The sequence below is a fragment of the Solanum tuberosum genome, unplaced genomic scaffold (genome assembly GCF_000226075.1).
Source record: "Solanum tuberosum cultivar DM 1-3 516 R44 unplaced genomic scaffold, SolTub_3.0 scf00827, whole genome shotgun sequence".
NCBI classification, from domain to species: Eukaryota; Viridiplantae; Streptophyta; class Magnoliopsida; order Solanales; family Solanaceae; genus Solanum; species Solanum tuberosum.
The window spans coordinates 42,452-60,534 of record NW_006239744.1 but is presented as its reverse complement, the minus strand read 5'-3'; the positions used below and the strand labels follow the sequence as shown (position 1 = coordinate 60,534).

The window sequence follows — 18,083 nt, the reverse complement described above, 5'->3', positions numbered from 1 at the left end:
AGCATCAAACATAACCATCCTCCTTGTGAAAGTGCATAGGGTACTGATATTATTCCAATACCTATATGATAGGAAAATGAAAAAAAATTAGCCTAAGTTTTATATATCGAGCTCGTAAATATTTATATAGTCAGGTCACTTATAAGGGGATTACAGATAAATTTATCTATGTGATCATAAGCATAAGTAAGATCGATGATAGAAATAATAATAAGTAACTTGTTATAACATGTTGACCAATCTACTAATAATTGATAGAAATAATAATAAGTAACTTGTTATAACATGTTGACCATTATACTAATAACGTAAAAAAATGTTTACTCTGTCGGTGCATATAACTTCAAGTAAAGTACTATACAACAACATATTCAGTGAAATCCCATAAGTGGGGTGTCTGGAGAGGGTATTTGGTGTATATACGCAGCCTTATCCCTACCCCATGAAGATAGAGAGGTAGTTTCCGATAGACCCTCGACTCAAGTAAAGCATAACAAAACAAGAAAGAAAAGAGTATATCAGTAGCACAAACAAGTAATACAATAATCGAAACAAAAGAAATAACAAGTAAAACTAACCAGTATAAGAAAGTAGGAGGAGAAAATACTAATACCACTTATAAGGAAAACTAGACAGCATGTCTACTTTACTAACCTTTTACCTTAATTCACGACTTTCATCTCTTATCTTGGATCATATCTTCGATAAGCTAAGTGATAATTACTTATTTCTACTTTTGGATGTGTCTTGAAAACAATAACAAAAATAATGAGATGTTTACCTGATAATGCATTAATACCATTGAAACATGTTCTAAAGAAAGAGGTTCCTTTCCTAGACTCCATAATTTGTGGAATCTGATTTTGAGTCTCAATTCTCTCCACACTATGGGATTCCATATTTTTTGAGTGCCAAAATTAACATCGAAATGCTAGTTTATATATTGGGTTTTGGCAAATTTGTCTAGAATAAAAATATTCTATCTATATGTTTTTAGTTATTAATTCAAATTAAAACTCAATAACTAAAAAACTAGATTCTCAAACTCATAGAGATTCTACGAAGTGTTGATATGGATCGAAAAAGGATAATTCAAATAAGGCTATTATTGGAAGATTTTTTTTTTTATCTAATAGACTTGCACAAGTAAAAAAAGATTGAATAGTTTATTAGTTCAATCTAGGAGCGGAACATACGCTACATTAAAAATGATCTTTGATGGTAATTTATTAACGGTAATAGCTTAATCATTGCTAAATATGTATTTTTAGAAGCAATTAACATTCTTTGTAAATATGTCTAAAGTCTATAGCGACATTGGATCTAATGACTATTAATTAATATTGGTAAAAAAAACATTATCACTCTTTGTTAATGTGTATATTTATTACCGCTAAAAGATGTTTTATTCCGATTATTAAGACAAGGTTCTTCTAATTCTAGGATACCTATACAAAATATACCTATTACTCTCTTTTATTATTTTCTTTTCTTTATTTTTCATTATGTAATTTTCTATTAATTGTTTTTACTTTTCGACTTTTGTACTGAAACATTTAAATCTAATATGTAAAGAAAAGTTATCTACGTTTTTCATTAAAATAATAACTCAATTTGCACATGCATACACTTACTACTATAATTTTAAAAAATAGTTTGCATCCATTAAAAATGTCCTTTAGAATCAAACCTCATTTATACTAAATTAAAGTCTCAATTTATATGGTAATTTTTTTTTGTTAATTTTGGAATATATCAATCCACACGTTTTTGCACGAATCTTTATTATAATGAGTATCTTATAGTACTACAATACTAAACTTTTTAATTAATAATAAACAAGAATGGATTCAATCTAGTACAAAATTAAAATATTATTTTATATAAAGCAATTTGTTGGACATGAAACTTGACTCTGACTCTTCCTCTTTATTAAGAAACGTTAATTGGATATGAAATTTTATTTATTTAGGGGTTTTGGTAATAGTTCGGCTTGAAGTTTTTTTTTTAAAATGGATTAATTAATCGATAACCCGTCGAAAATTACAATAAATTATATTTATACATTCACTAGATAAAGTTCTTAACTTAGAGTTTAATTTCATACTTTATTTCTAACTATCTTAAACTCTCGATTACTTTACAATGTGTCAGTGTTTATACTTTTGAGAAAGATGCAAAATTTGTCAACTCATGTGCATGGTTCATTTGGTTTATTATCTTATTTATAAGTTATTTTCATTGATTTTTTTTGCCAAATCTTAATGGTTAAACCGATAACCGATCAATAACCGATAAATTGATACCTGATAAGTTAATATCTTAATGGTTCTATGATAATTTCGCATATCTACAAATCGATAAATCAAATTAAAATTTTAAAAACCGAACCGAACCAATCAGTATACATCCTTTAAAAACCGAACCGAACCGATCAGTATACATCCTAGATTAATCAACTTGTGGAGCTAAATGTCGATTCAGAAACAACAATAGACGCAAAAGGGGCAACAAGTTACAAGCCAAAAGTTCCACTAATTCTTCCTTTTATAATAATTTGTAGAGAATGCAAGTTTTTCCTTTAACTATAATGTCTTACTATAGGATTGATTTAGTGGACATTTTTAGTTTTTGTTTTTTTATTGGTGTTCGATACACGTATTAAAGTTCTGATTAATTGATTCGACCTGCATAAGATTTTCATTTCAAGAAGGCATAATACATAAATGAACTGATTTTGTATTATATTATATAGAATATATTGTGTCATGTAAGATGTGTGTTTACTTAGCTTGTTCAACGTTATATAAGTTTAATTGTTTATTTATGCATATCTAAAATGGGAAATTATAAATATCAACTGAAATCATCTTAAAATGTGAATCCAAAAGTACGATTTTGGAGAATGGAAAATCCACATATAGATTCTTTGTGCACTTATTTTCAAGAATCAACAAATGGACAAAGATTAATCCAAAATCTCTATTTTTTTCTCCCAACGTGAAGGGCAATGATAATATTTTAGGTTTAATTAATTTGCTGTTTGATACAAAATAAAATTCCTAGAATCTTTACTCTAAAAAGAATTTGCCAAATGTTAGTCATTATTCCTTGACTAATACATTAGTGGTCCTAAAAAGGTGAATATTTATATTTGTTAGTTTATTCGCTTTATATTTGTTGTATATGTTCACTTTATATCAGAACAAATTCATATAGTGATAACAAAGTGAATTGATATAACTCCAACTCTGGCTATTTTCTCATGTACGAGTTCCTTTTCTTTTTTTTTTTAATTTCTCTTTTTGATATTCAGTATTCATATTGGAGTCCAATTAAATTTGAATTTCGACAATTTTGTATGGTCTATTTCAGAAATGACTCTCCCAACAAGATTGTTTTTATTCCTACTAGTACAAACCATACATGAGTCTGATAATCTCAACTATCTCACCATCATCCATATTGATCATCACTAGGTTAACTATGAAGAGATCTAGGATATGTGATACGTAGTCAATTGATGATTTGTTTCAGATTTAAATTTTCATGATTTAAAAGCATGATGGTGTCCAAAGTGGCATGTTCCTATGACGACCTCAAGTTAATACTACAATGAAAGATTGGATTCATAGTAAAAAAATTATTAGATTTCTTAGTGTGTATATACAAAACTACTCTGTATCCCATAGTTTCTTATTCTTCTATATGAACATTGATTGTTGGTGAACTTGCCAAATTTCATCTCTGTTCAGTTTTATGTTCTTTGTTTCCAGAATTGATGCTGAATACTGCATCATAAAATATCATTCGTGCCAAGTTCACATTTTCTTTTATCTCGATCTTCCTAGTGATATGTGGGACAAACATCGTTATAAATTGTCCAAGTTGCCAAGAAATAGTTCGATTTGACAGCTGCAACTGTTATCTTACTGCTGTTCCACAAGTTGAACTAGTCCATAATCTATCTAGAAAGACGTTAAGTTCCATTTCAGGTTCTTCAATCTGCATCTTATTTTGGCAAGTATTTCTTTATCCTTAATCAAAGGTCTCGAGTTCAAAGTTTTGAGTTATGAAGTCACCTTTGGTAGAGAATACTTTACCTTCCAAAAGTGGGATTTTTCTGTGTAAATTTGAATTAATTGGATCCCAAAACAAATATTGAACATCAAATGTCAAATACTAAGCAATAATAAGAAGAAAAGAAAGGAAGAGAAATGCTTTTACCAAAATATCATTTTTTACGCTATTTATGCTATCAAATAAGGTAAATACGGATTGTTATGGTATAGTGGATAGGGCTACTTCTTTAATTAGAGTTCTCAAGTTCTGAATGAGGTCTTATTCAGCGCAAATCCAAATTAGTCGAACTACAATACGGACATCAAACAGCGGGTTGAAAGCTAAAAAAAAGTCTAAAAATTAGGACGAAGAAATTCAAAATTTTGATTTTAGATCATACATTCAATTTCTAGGTATGATTCACATCAATCACATGGTTGCATGCGTATGCCACTCCAAATGATATATTGTTTAAATTTTATATTATTAGTACTTAATAATGGGGAACACATGTAGATACTTTCAATTTTCAACCAAGAGACAAAAAGTAAAAATAAGTTTATTAAAGAAAAGGGGGGCGGCTAGGAGAATCTATTGTGTGCAATATTAAATTTGATGTTGCACTTGGGAGAATGTGGAAACCATAATGTTATTTCAACCAAATCCTAATACTTAGATCTAAAAAAAATAGGGAAAAGTGATTCCTAAATTTAAACCTAATATTAGTTGCGAAATCAAAATTTTCACTAAAAATATGAAAAATTCTTCTTTTTCATATATTCAATATAATTTTTCAATGAAAGAGATCTGGATAACCTTTGCATCTATCTAGCTCCTTACCTACCGTAACATTATTCAAATTAATCACCTTATTTCCTCTTTCTACGAGCATGTGTTCAACGTTTTCGTATTATTATGTCCACTTGTTGTCAACTTTATATTATTTTTTCATCCACTTGTTATTAAATACTTTCTAAAACAGTACGACTATCCTATTTTATGTGCATAAATAGATTACTACTAACTTAATTGGTTTGTACAACACAAAAGATTCATAGTAGCTAGAGAAAAGAAACGAATACGATTAGATATCGCGAAAATGACTAGAGGGTATGTGATTCTCATGTTCTTGATGGCTGCAGTTGTCATCTGCAGCCATCAGCAAGCGGTGGCGAAAAATATCGTCACCTATTCGCAGTCGCGCTTTAGCGCGACCACTAGTTGCAGCGATAGTGATAAGGGGAAATTAAAGAAGTGCATGACACAAACAGTCTCTATAGATAAATGTTGCCCCTTATTTAAGAGGACAATTGGTGCTAATTGTAAGTGTTACAATTATGCTGAGGATTTGGATAATCAAGCTTTAATTACTCTTCAGAGCTATTGTGATGTCAATAATCCATGTAAAAGTGTTCAAGTAAGTTCTTCCTTCTTTGTCTTACAAATAGAAAAACTTGTTGATAGAAAGCGTTTTCCCCTTTCGATGAACTTGAATCCTATATAAAGCAAAAATAGAAGTCATCGCTAGAACCTAACAAAGCATTTTGTGAAAAATGTAACAGAAAGTGGTAGCTGATGGGAGTAGGACTGGCACAGTGGAAGCGGTGGCGACCATTTCTGCCAGCCCAAGCCACCGGGTGCGCCCTCAGGCACAGACGAAATGCAGTGCCGCTGATAAAGCAAAGGTTAAAACTTGCATGACGAAAACAGGCTCCATAGATGCATGCTGCCCAACATTCAGAAGCATACTAGGCAAGAGCTGCCCTTGCTATAATTATGCCATGAAATTAGACAATCAAGCTTTGATTACTCTTGAAGCTTATTGTGATGTTAACAATCCTTGTAACAAAGTGCAAGTAAGTTCTCTTCTTTCCTCAAAAGTACTTCTTTTCAAAAGCATTTTCGAGAAAATACACTTGAATTTTAGAAGTTTGACCAAACAGACAGACGCATCATTTTTCCCTATGCCTATTTTTGCGCTTCCTCACCTACCAAGATCCTACCTTGTACTTTATATATTGAAGAACCAAGTAGAAGTAGTTTTTAAGTTCCCTTTCCCTAAAAAAAGAAGTATATATTAAAATATACTCCACTAGATAACTAAATAAGCAATTCAGCGCACAAAACATCTCATGTTAACAGGATTTGGAGAACGGTCACACCCTATAGATAGTCTAAACTCTACTAGATAACTATTTGAAGATTTTTCCACAATTTGATTGGCAAATTTTTCTTTCTTTTAAGTGAGTTCCAACATTTCCGAAATTTTTCTCATCTTTTTTCCGATTTTTAAGAGAAGACAACCAATGTGTATAGCACAAATAAGCAGCTTGTAAGATCACATTTGACTCACTTGTAGCTAGTACCATCTGTTTCTAGCAAATTTATTCGAACCTACTTCTTCTAAAACTTTTTATTTCAATCAACAGCCTCTTACTAGGTGATACTAAAAGATGAGCTGGACCTTTTCTTTTATTTGTTTATCTATTTACTGTTTGAATTCGTTGCAAGGCTCATAATGATCAACTTTACGAAGATCTCATTTAGTTTCAGAAGCTCATAGCATTGAAGCCCAATTTTAAGTGCCTAATTGATCTGTGGTTAAATTTGATACTTTCAGGTGATATGAATCGAGCTAGCCAGGATGGAGATGGAAGAAAATATTTATTATAATGAATGTTTATTTCCTAGTTCTGTATGAGTTGAACCACTCCTATTTTATCCAAGACTTTGAGCAATAACTTAGCTTCCTTTTGCATTACATATATTCTTGTAGCAAACTTTTGGACTAAATATGTATGTCATATATTCTCCACCACGGAGGCCACTCCCACCTTGTTCCTAATTTTAAGTTTTTGACCGTCAAAAAAAGTTATGGTAACATTTCAACTGAAAGTATTACATCAGACCAAGTGCAGCCTTAATAGTTAATACAGACCTCTCAGCTCAAATTTAGTTGATCTGCTCTATTCTTTAAGTTGAATCAGAATTTACTTATCGTGTTTCCAGAAATAGCAGTACAACAATTTCCTCATGCTATTAATGTACTAGCTTGGCTTTGTAAGGTTATCATGAAAATTGAAAATCTAAATTGTTTGACATAAACACTTACCCAGACTCTCTGTTCTTAATTTTCTTGTCAAGAGGGCCATTTATTTACGAAAGGCTGAGCTACTCTTCTGCAGAAAATAATTGAACATAGAAAAACATATTAACTTCACAATGCAAATCAAAACTTCAAGACACTACTGGAAAATTAAAAAACTGACCCCGAAGAAAGAGAAAGATCTTAACGTTATATCTGAGAAACTTACTGCATTCTTTTTAGCACCAGGGCCATTTTACATCCCTCCAAGTGAAGCCATGATGTCTTGAAGTTGAGTGATCTGCAGGATTGGAACAGTGCTCTCCAGCCTGTCGATTGTTCTGTGTCTCAAATACAAACGCCGGACAACATTGAAGCTTCTCATCAGATAGTATGGCCTCTTCTCTGTATCTAGGATTGTAGTACCTTGGATGTTGCAAGAAAGGAACACCCTTCCACCAAAGCTTAAGAGCCTGAGATATATATAGTGAAAAGGAGAAAGGGAATGAATGCCATTCCTATACAAATTGTAATGAAAATAACTTAAAAGGCAGTAATGAAGTAAATAATCATATTGAAATAACAACAAGAGCAAGTGATTCTTAGTGATTGCAGCGAGCTAATTGATAGCCAACAGTAGTAACGAGAAATGTATGAACAATGATGGAGCTACAGTATCTACAAAACAAAGTGTCAATGTGTATCAACGTGTTAAAAAGGTGATATTTATATATAACCTAACTCTAACCGACTCCTAGATATCCTCCCGAACCTCTCAGGGATAAGACGGTGGTTGTTGGATGTGATAAAATGAAATCCTTGATATTCAGAGTTTGGCTGGTGTCGGGAAGGTGAATTGTCTGGGCTCTTGGACCTCTCGGACAGGTAAAGAGATCTTAGGTCTTTGACCAAGTTGGCACCAGCTGACTCGGGGTTGACTATGTGTTCCTTCTGTGCTTGCCACATGTTGGGTCAAAGAGTCTTCATCCCGGTACATTTATTACCAATACATTAATAAACATGATTCATGAGAGAAAACTAAAAGCAAAGAAATTCAAGTTTTGGAGGATCTTCTAATTAATTTGGAGGAGCAGGAAAACCTAATACGAGGCAGAAACTTGTCATTTAGGAGTAAAAAGAGCGAGCATACAACAGAGATTCAACCAAGAAAGTCATTGCCCATTGAACTAAGATGCATTAACAGGTGCTTCTTGAAACTGTCGCAAGATATTCAGTTATCAACAATGAATTTATTTCCAGTCTAAAGGGGTTACCTGCCAATATATCCCTAAAGCAATCTTGTGAGGCATTAGCCAGAAGAATAAATCTAGATCAGTATGTGTGGAGGATGATACTCTTTTGGCCATCAATGAAGCTGAGAAATATTCACCATGTTTCGGATGATTTACTGAAATTGTTACAAATAGATTATCCCCAGGTGTATTTGTTTTCATGGTCCAGTTTCCTAGCATATCCTGCATTCAACTCCACAAAGCAACTAATGAATATCAACGACTAAGTTAAATCCAAAAATAAGATGAAATTGGAATTTTAATGAAGAGTCTTAACATAGGAAAATCCAATCTATCAAACAAGAAAAAGTATGTGAGACTGAACAACTGAGCACCAAACAAAGTCCTGAAATACCAGGATTAGATAGTAGGAACCTTTCAGGATGGTAGCCAAGTCATGTAGCAAGGGTTTAAAAGGATCAATAGCTTGTTCGGCCTCATCACATTAGTATATTCGTACTTGTCAGAGAGTGAATGTATATGCTCAAGTACCTAACCACACTGCATATACCAGCCCTAGTAATGGCAGAAAACTATAGAAACAGTGACAAGAATAGAGTTCTGTTTCAGGTTCAGCAAAAGCAAGGACGTGCCACCAAAATTGTTTAAATGCCTCAAGTATCTTGGACACAATAACAGGTAACATAGAAAATTCTATGCATTTCTAAACCATCACAACCTTTACATAACAGTTATGAGGTTTGTATAATAACAATATAATCACCAAGGAGAAAGCAACATAAGATATCAGCACAAAGAAATGGAATAGAAAGAACAAGCTTCATGAACAGTACGAGATAACAAATCAAGAGCATGACATTGATGTTATCCATCAATTTTTGAAGGTCACTAAAATCAGATTAAGCTAGAGATAGATGTAAGTAAATACTCCCTCGGTTTCAGTTTGTTTGTCCTACTTTCTTTATTAGTCCGTTTAAAAAAAAATGTCTCTTTCCTTTTTGGGGGAAACTCTTTAATTCCAACTTTTACATGGCATGTTTAAAACTACAAGATTAAAGAGAATTTTGGTACATTTGGCATATCTTTAGTTTAAGACCACAAAATTCAAAAATCTTCTTTATTTTCTTAAACTCCATGTCAAGTCAAAACCAAACTAACAAATTGAAACAGGGGGAGTAAAAGGCAAGGTGATCCCTAAAGATGGCTTACCATGAAAGGACTAACATGAAGAGATTTTGCAACTACATCTGAGTTTGGGTTGAACAGAAATGATACCCTTTCACCCCATGGGGTGTTAGTCACCTGAGAAAGAATTCAGTCAGCAAATAGCCAAAATCATGATATATAATTTGACTGTTTGATCTAAGGAAAATGAAACTGGACATGCAGCGGGTGGAAATTAGCAGAAAGGCAAAGCAGTTGGGTACAGTAGAACTTCCTTTTTAATTTGCTCGGGGTAAAAAGTGTGAGGAGCCTTTTAGGTAACAAATCTTGGTTGCTGATAGTAGATTATCGATAGTACACAGGCCCTTGTCTGAGACTTTGACAGTATTTTTCAATTTAGGCTTTGATTACTTATCAATTAGAATGATTCACCTCAGCAATGCATTTCTTCAAATTCTGCAAGGAGCCTTCAGTATCATAGCAATAATACAAACTCAACGGATTTTGCACATATCCCACACTGGGCGGTATTGTCAACAAGAAACTGCTTTTAAAAAGATGAATAATCAGTCCAAGAGTCCATAGCACTAAAAACACTAAATCATTTACAGCTTTTGAACTATCAGGTGTCCAATTTCGTGTGCACAAGTGATACTTTGTCCATGCCAATGCCTCAAGATGTCATGATGTATTTCATAAAGACACCAAAAGATGGAATTCATAGTTTAATTTTAAAACTAAATCATTGACCAAGAAGAACTCAACCATGGAAAACATACACCACAACAATATTTTCCCCTTCAATGAGAAAATGATGAGAAATCGGAGAGGCAGGCATCTACGACTAACTGAGAATAATTCTACAGTATTTCAAAAGTACTTTTAGTATTAGAAATTTGCAGTTGCAATTCAGCCGAATAAACGAATCCCATTTGATAGTATCTCACAAAACAAGTTCAATTCAAGAGAAAAACTAAAAAGAAAAAATACCCCCACTCTACTTGGATGGTTACTACATATTGTTTCATAATGCATCATTTGGAAAGATTGTATCGTTTCCCGTCATTACATAATGTCACACATCAGGATTAACCAATAAAAATAGAGTAAGATACTGGATAGAGCTACTATAAATAGGTGGCTTAATAATAAAATAGATCATTAAGTAATAATTAGACAAAATGAGAAGAAAAACAATGTAACAACATCACACTCAATCGTTCCACAAATCATAATGTTTCATAATGTATCGTATTATACTATAGAGGAATAAACTTTTCGTGTTACGCTGCAACAAAATTTAAGTAATAATCAAAATAAACTTTAAAACTAAAAACATATATGTGAATTATTTCTTTCTATCAATCTATCAAAAGGTAATTAGATGATCAACACTTACACTGGACCAGTAGTGCCAGAAATGCGACGAGCTTCATGAGCTGAGAAGTGATCAGATGGCGGATTAGACGAACGATCAAGGTCAATAAGTGCGTAACGAACCGGATATCGAAATGAATGGTGAACCGGACGACGTCGTTCGTGCCATACAGTTCCTTCATAAAGAGAAACAGTGTCTTCTCCTTCTCCGGCTACATCTCCGGCGGCGTCAAATCGGAAACCTAATCGGCGGAGCAGAAGGCGAAAAAGGAGGAGAAGAGACAGGAAGAAGGAAGTGAAGGAAGTGGAGAGTATAGAGCAGAGAAGATACACTAATTCCATTTGTTAACTCCTTTGCTTTGAAAATTTTATTTGAGTATTTATTTACTACTCCATTGGGATACGTGTACGATTAACGATCACTAATCATTATTTTTAGCTTAGATGAAATTTAACATTAGGCTAAAATTAAACCTCTTTAATTACGTTTTGACTAACTAGTTTAGAGTACGTACTTTACACGAGTATATTACCTTTTATCTTCCTCTCAATTAGGATGAAATTAGGCATTCTTAGTAATCCTTTCCTTTGATTAACTATAATCCATAGACCATAGGTCCATTATTATTGTTTGTATGAACATATTTTAATGTTGAAAGTGATTTCGAATGTTCATTTATTGATATCTCAATCTTCTATAATTAATTATACAGTAAATCTCATATGCCCTTTTATTACACATATACAAAGTCTTAATTGAACATATCGAGTAATATAAAATTTATTAGGCCAAAAGCTTCTTGAAGAGAAATAAAAATTGATCTGCATCCCACTCTCATCTCATTTGATTGAATATTTGGATATGATTTTAATTTTTTATAAGAAGAAGTTTACATTCGATATAATAAACTAATCTTACTAAAACACCCGTATTTAAGTTGTGTTTGTTCTTTGTCATTTAATTTAATTAATATTTGGGTTTGATTTAAATTTTAAAAATAAGTTTTTTTTGCATTCAATAAAAAAAAATAGTTTTACTAAAATATATTTGGTGTGACACATATATTTAAGGCATGTGAAATGACATATTTTGCTTAATACATAATAATTTGAGGGGATAAATTAGCCAAATAATTCTTTAATTTAATGTTAATTGAATATTAATTATAACACTTATTTTAACAAGGAGAAGTAAAAAAAAAATTAAAGGAAAAAAATGAGTATATATATTTAAGAATAAATTAAGTGAAATAAATGAAAAGATATTAAAACAACCAAAGGAAAAGCAATTTCTCTTCATTCTCAAATTTCAACGCTTTTTTACGTCTCTTTGATTCTCCCACGAAGATTCAGATTCCGGTCAATTCTCGCCGGTAAATCCCTCCGTCACCGGCGACTTTCATCTCCCGTCGATCGCAATGAATCCTGAATAGTAAGTTCTATTTATCGCATCATTTTTTTTGAAGCATTTAATTAAATCTGCTTTATGATAATCTCGCAGATTAATTTGTCCAGATTTCGTTTTGATTTTTTGTCATTAAGCATTCAGTTTCGAGAACTACGGATTTTTTTGCCTGAATTGAGATAGCGTCCTTATGTATCTGAGATTAGCGAATATATCTGTGAACCCTAAGTCATTATAATTGGAATTCAGCTGCTAACCTTTTGGGATTAATGATTATCGCTTGATTTTCTGTTCAATTTTACATCGGTTAAGGAAATTGTGAGATTTACGTTTGTTGGATCCAATTAAATGTCTTTGAGAGCGGGGAGGAGGGTGAAAATGTAACACATTTCATCCTTGAGCTTATTACCATCAGCTTTGTGTATTTGTTTAGCGAATTTATACAGAAATACTTACGGGGATGTTAAAACAATGATTGTTAAGTGCACGATGGAGAAATTAGGAATTTTTGCTTTATGTGCATGTTTTAGAAGGATCTGATACAATTCCAAATGGCTTTCTGTTCAACTATATCTTTGATGTGGTTATGACGTATGGTTCAAGACTTGAAGTTGTATTTGATTTACCTCGGAACCTAATCCTGATGAACTCAATCCAAAACATCAGTGTTTTTGCACTATCATAATTTACAACAACAAGAACAACAGCAAAGGATGCAGGTTGAACATTAGCATATAAAAAAATTAGTTCTTTGAGATATATAGTACATGTAGCTTTCACAAGTATATGACCACAACAAAGGATGCTGGTTGAACATTAGAATATTAAAAAATTAGTTCTTTGAGATATATAGTCCATGTAGCTTTCACAAGTATATGACCAAAAATTGCTGTGCCTCAATCTCATACCTAGCCTAGTTGAGGTCGGCTGTATGAAGTTTCAATATCATGATGTCTTTATTTGGGTCCATAGTATTTCAATACTATGTACTTAGGAAATAATCTAACATTACGAGTTCTCTAATATATTCTAGTCAATATATTCTGTGTTGCTTGGGTCCTTAAAAAATGTTGCCGCACCCATGTTGGATCCTCCAAAATATATAACTTTTGGAGGATCCAATGCATGCCCAACAACATTTTGGGGATCCGAGCAATGCAGGTTATATTTCTAATGTACTATAGTCTTTTGACAGCACTAATCTTCTAGTTGGTATCACCTGTGCAGGTTTCTGACTTCCAACTTTTTCTCTTTTTCTAGATCTCTCTGGATTTTGAGATATTTCAAGTCCTTTGAGATAATTTCTTTCCATATGATTTTAGGTGACCACTTCTTCTAATATATTCTAGTCAATATATTATGTGTTGCTTGGGTCCTTAAAAAATGTTGCCGCACCCAAGTTGGATCCTCCAAAATATATAACATTTGGAGGATCCAATGCATGCCCAACAACATTTTGGAGGATCCGAGAAATGCAGGTTATATTTCTAATATACTAGTGTATTTTGACAGCACTAATCTTCTAGTTGGTATCACCTGTGCAGTTTTCTGACTTCCAACTTTTTCTCTTTTTCTAGATCTGTCTGGATTTTGAGATATTTCAAGTCCTTTGAGATAATTTCTTTCCATATGATTTTAGGTTACCACTTCTTCGTTTAACATTTCAATCATCATAGTTTCGCATTAAGAACCGGTGCATCTGGAGGTCTACATAACATGTGGTCAGAGACCATCTCAAATGGCATTCTCTCATTTTGTTCTCTATATGCGCTACTTGCACCTTCTGATGGATGTGATCATATCTAATTTTATCCAATCTTGTATGAGACACATCTGTTTTAACATTCGCATCTCTGTGATTTCGTCTTGGGGATATATAAGGCCCAACATTCACTCATACAGCACTGTTACCTTACAGTCGTGCTATGGAACTAGCTTTTCAATTTTCTAGATATTCAGATCACATTGTTCTGTGGCACTCATCCATTTCAACCTTCCTACTTTAGTCCTATGCATAACATCTTCATTTATCATTCCATTTTTCTGGAATATAAAGACCATATATCTAAACAGTTTATATGTAGGTACCTCAATTCCATCTAATCTCACCTCAACTCACTCCTAGCTCATTGGCTCAATTTGCAGTGCTTATATATGCCTTACTCCTACTTATCTTAAATAATCTACGATATAAAATGCTTCTCCATAACTCGAGCTTTTGACAATTGAGGCAACACTCTTAAAGTTGATTCTTACCTCTAAATTGTCTGACATTGTTTCAGTGATATTTCGCCAGATAAATGATATTGTCAAGTCAGTTGTTTTGCTTTTTCTTTGGGGAAATGGGGTAAAGTGGTTTAAGTTGAAACCAGCTTGATCTTAGTTCTCGATCCTACTTCAGCAAAGGTTCGGTCTAGAAAACTTGGATGATGTGTCACCTAACATAGCCTTAAACTTTATCTAGTGCATTCCAGGGAAGTGTAGAAGTGTACTAGATCCTGATTAGCCCTATCCCCTATTTTTTTACATATGTCAGAGTTAGTGGGTGATTCTTTCTGGGTATTATTTATATCTGTAATCTATGCGTGAGTAAACAGGATAGTATATGATAGGAATGGATATTTAGGATTCCTAAAACCAACTTTCCATGGAGGCATAGTTATTTTAGATAACTTTATCCTATCAAATGGGATAAAATCCTTAAATGTTCTCTTTCCTGAATCCTAGTTATCTTAGTAGTCATATGTAACCATGCTATAACAGTGTAAATTGCTTTATATAATGGGTGTTAGGATTAAAATGAAAAGTTAATAACAGTACACAGCAAAATATATCATAGAGTGGCATATTTTAAACATCTTGCAAGTTAATAAACTTTATGATGTGGCAACTTATCTGTTGTTTTATGCTTGCAGTGACTACCTGTTTAAGCTTTTGCTCATTGGTGATTCTGGTGTTGGGAAATCATGTCTTCTTCTGAGGTTTGCCGTAAGTTTTCTGATCATAAAACTAGTTGTACTATTGTATTTCTTCTTTTAACATATCAAAAGGAGGACGGAAGTCTTAGGGGAGCATATTGGCCATACACACCGCCATTCCAGTTTCCTGTTCTTTTTTGTTAACTTCTCTGTTAGCTTTAATAAGCTGTCTATGAGTTATCAAAGGCCAAAAAACATATAAAAAGTGTCAAAATTTGTTGGGTTTCTAGTATAAAATTCACTAAAAACGAAGTTATTCGCGAAGAAAGGCATAAAGGAAACAAAATATTGTTGCAATGCAAGAAAAAATAATTATGATAACGAACAATAATTATATGGACAAAGTAAATGGAAAAACTACAATGAAGTCAAACTTATTTAAATGAAGTACAATAACCACGTAGATAAGTGAACTGCTTCTGGCATCATTTATGTCCCTCCTTCCTAAGGCACTAATTTGATACTTTCCTAGTTTCATGCTCACAGTATAAAACCTCTGATTAATTGATGATGCATCTTGCTGCTTATGGAGCTTTATTGTTTGAGATTTTTTAAGAGTTCTTGGATATTCTCACCTTTGCAGTGGAAAGTTATCAGAATATAGTTTAATGTGGTTAAAGTTATCTTCTGTAAATGGCGCTGAATGTTTGTCATGTATTTTCATCAGGACGACACATATCTGGAAAGTTACATAAGCACCATTGGAGTTGATTTTGTAAGTAAATACCACTGTAGTTGCTGAGCTGCTTCTTTTATATATAGTTGGAATCTTCTGTGATCTTATTCTGCCATCCTATTCTTAAATAAATATATATACTCATCTTACCAAATCTTTTCATGTAGAAAATCCGTACCGTAGAGCAAGATGGGAAGACTATAAAACTTCAGATTGTAAGACTTCACTTCCAGTTGTGTTTAAAGTCTTTTTGTATTGCTAATTTTATTCAAGCCAAACTCTTAATTGGAATATAGGTCCTTGATTTTTCTTTTTTTACTTCATATAGTGGGATACAGCTGGACAAGAACGCTTCAGGACCATCACTAGCAGCTACTATCGTGGAGCCCATGGCATAATAGTAAGTGCTTTTTTTTTTTGAAAATGGTATAATTGAACACAATAGTTAGATCTTTCCTGTAAAGTCTATCATCAATGGTGTTCTGTATCTTTTGATATTTTCTGATGGCCTCTTGCGTAGGTTGTGTATGATGTGACAGATCAAGAGAGCTTCAATAATGTAAAACAGTGGCTGAGTGAAATTGATCGTTATGCTAGTGACAACGTTAACAAAATTCTTGTTGGGAATAAGGCTGATCTTACTGCAAACAGAGTTGTCTCATATGAAACGGCTAAGGTAAATCCATTTTCTACATTTAATTCTTTGCGACTAAATCGAACTATACTGATAGATCATTTCGTTCTTAGGCATTTGCTGATGAAATTGGTATTCCATTCTTGGAGACCAGTGCTAAAGATGCTACAAATGTTGAACAGGCTTTCATGGCTATGACTGGTGCTATCAAAAATAGGTAAGCACGTATCTCATTTTCAGGTGGCGGTAAAATTTTAGTAATGTCGTGTTGCCTTCCTACTTTGCTCAAGCCTGATCTGTGGTGCAATTTAGGTGTTTTACTTTTTCGTTATCTAATACCTATATGCTTTATATCATCTTTTATTAGAATGATTATTGTGGAAGTTGGTCCCATGCCTGAGATATTTCTAGTTCAGAAAACTAGCCTTTTCAAATGCCACACTCAACTGTTGGAGATCTGGTATATCTTCGTCTTCTTTCCTTTGGGTGCAATTGACAGTCCAAACTTCAAGCATGAATAATCGGGTGCAAGGTCTGATGAAAACTTGTGTGGTTACGGCTGTTGTACACAACCTCATAAGAAAAGATGCTTTCAGCAAGAACTAGAATTTCGTTCCAACTGAGCTAGCTCTCGGCTATGCCCTTTTAGTTCACTGGTCTGTTCGCTTGCCAAACACTTTCCACTGCTCCTTCCTCCCGTTGGCCAGACGATTGTGGACCTTTTCTATCTGGTTGAAGTGGTTAGTCTTGGGCCAACCAGGTCCAGTTGATTATAAGTAGAGTTCAGCTTCATTTTGATGTTGTCTAGTTGTCCTCCAAATGATCTTTTCGCATATAAAAGAGATAAACTAATCTCGCCGATGCCTCTTTTGCTCACTTCTATTGTTTCTTTCTCTAATTCTCTCCTAAATGCAGGATGGCAAGCCAACCAGCCTCAAACTCTGCCAAGCCTCCGACAGTGAATATCCGTGGACAGCCAGTGACACAGAGTGGTGGCTGTTGCTCATCCTGAGTACAAAAAATTGTTTGCTACTGTAATATTTCATTTGCTCTCTCGTCGTTGTCATGTCTATTTTGTGGTCTGATTGAACATTAGGGAAGTTTGCTTCTGTCCCAAATATATTTTTTAGTCTGAATTTGTGTTTTATCGAATAGTTTGTAATTCTGAACATGTCAATATTAGCATTATTTATCGATGTTCCTTTGACATTGGACCAGCTTGTTGGTAGGAAGGAGTGTTTCATTTGTGTCTAATGAAGTTCTTTCACAGTTCAGCAGAAAGCTATTAGTGTTAAGAAGACTGCTGTTGGTATTTTATTTTCCCCCACCCGGTTTCCGATGGCGGAGCCAAGAATTTGACGAAAGGTGAATAAGGTGAATGTAGGGTGTGCAAATTTTCTTCGATATGCAAAATTAAATATACGCTCATAATAGTAGCATTTAACCTTT

The 18,083-nt window shown here is 33.3% G+C and overlaps 3 protein-coding genes across 4 annotated transcripts; 2 read left to right on the top strand and 1 right to left on the bottom strand.

Annotated features, from left to right (window-relative positions):
• The first annotated feature begins 5,083 nt into the window (after nt 1-5,083).
• Nucleotides 5,084-6,895, top strand: LOC102597310 (uncharacterized). Its single transcript, XM_006367530.2, has 3 exons — nt 5,084-5,479; nt 5,625-5,918; nt 6,683-6,895. Exons 1-3 carry the CDS (start codon nt 5,162-5,164, stop codon nt 6,689-6,691), a joined length of 621 nt encoding a protein of 206 aa, XP_006367592.2. The 5' UTR covers nt 5,084-5,161; the 3' UTR covers nt 6,692-6,895.
• LOC102595323 (uncharacterized) lies at nt 5,322-11,300 on the bottom strand. 2 transcript variants are annotated; one of them, XR_001472498.1, is made up of 7 exons: nt 10,964-11,300; nt 9,997-10,108; nt 9,610-9,702; nt 8,422-8,622; nt 7,377-7,620; nt 7,175-7,241; nt 5,322-5,558 (listed from the first exon to the last, which is right to left on the bottom strand). XR_001472498.1 is itself a non-coding variant. In XM_015305520.1 (6 exons), exons 1-5 carry the CDS (start codon nt 11,281-11,283, stop codon nt 7,387-7,389), a joined length of 960 nt encoding a protein of 319 aa, XP_015161006.1. In that variant the 5' UTR covers nt 11,284-11,300; the 3' UTR covers nt 6,997-7,241; nt 7,377-7,386. The 2 variants fall into 2 exon arrangements, 1 of the variants encoding a protein (XP_015161006.1); XM_015305520.1 differs by lacking the exon at nt 5,322-5,558 and having other exon boundaries at nt 6,997-7,241.
• A 1,012-nt stretch (nt 11,301-12,312) lies between these two features.
• Nucleotides 12,313-17,846, top strand: LOC102594778 (ras-related protein RABD2a-like). The gene is given in 8 exon segments (NM_001288454.1): nt 12,313-12,373; nt 15,262-15,334; nt 15,992-16,039; nt 16,168-16,215; nt 16,329-16,400; nt 16,521-16,676; nt 16,748-16,851; nt 17,550-17,846. Coding segments are annotated over 8 exon segments (612 nt in total). The 5' UTR covers nt 12,313-12,359; the 3' UTR covers nt 17,647-17,846.
• Nucleotides 17,847-18,083: the final 237 nt, after the last annotated feature.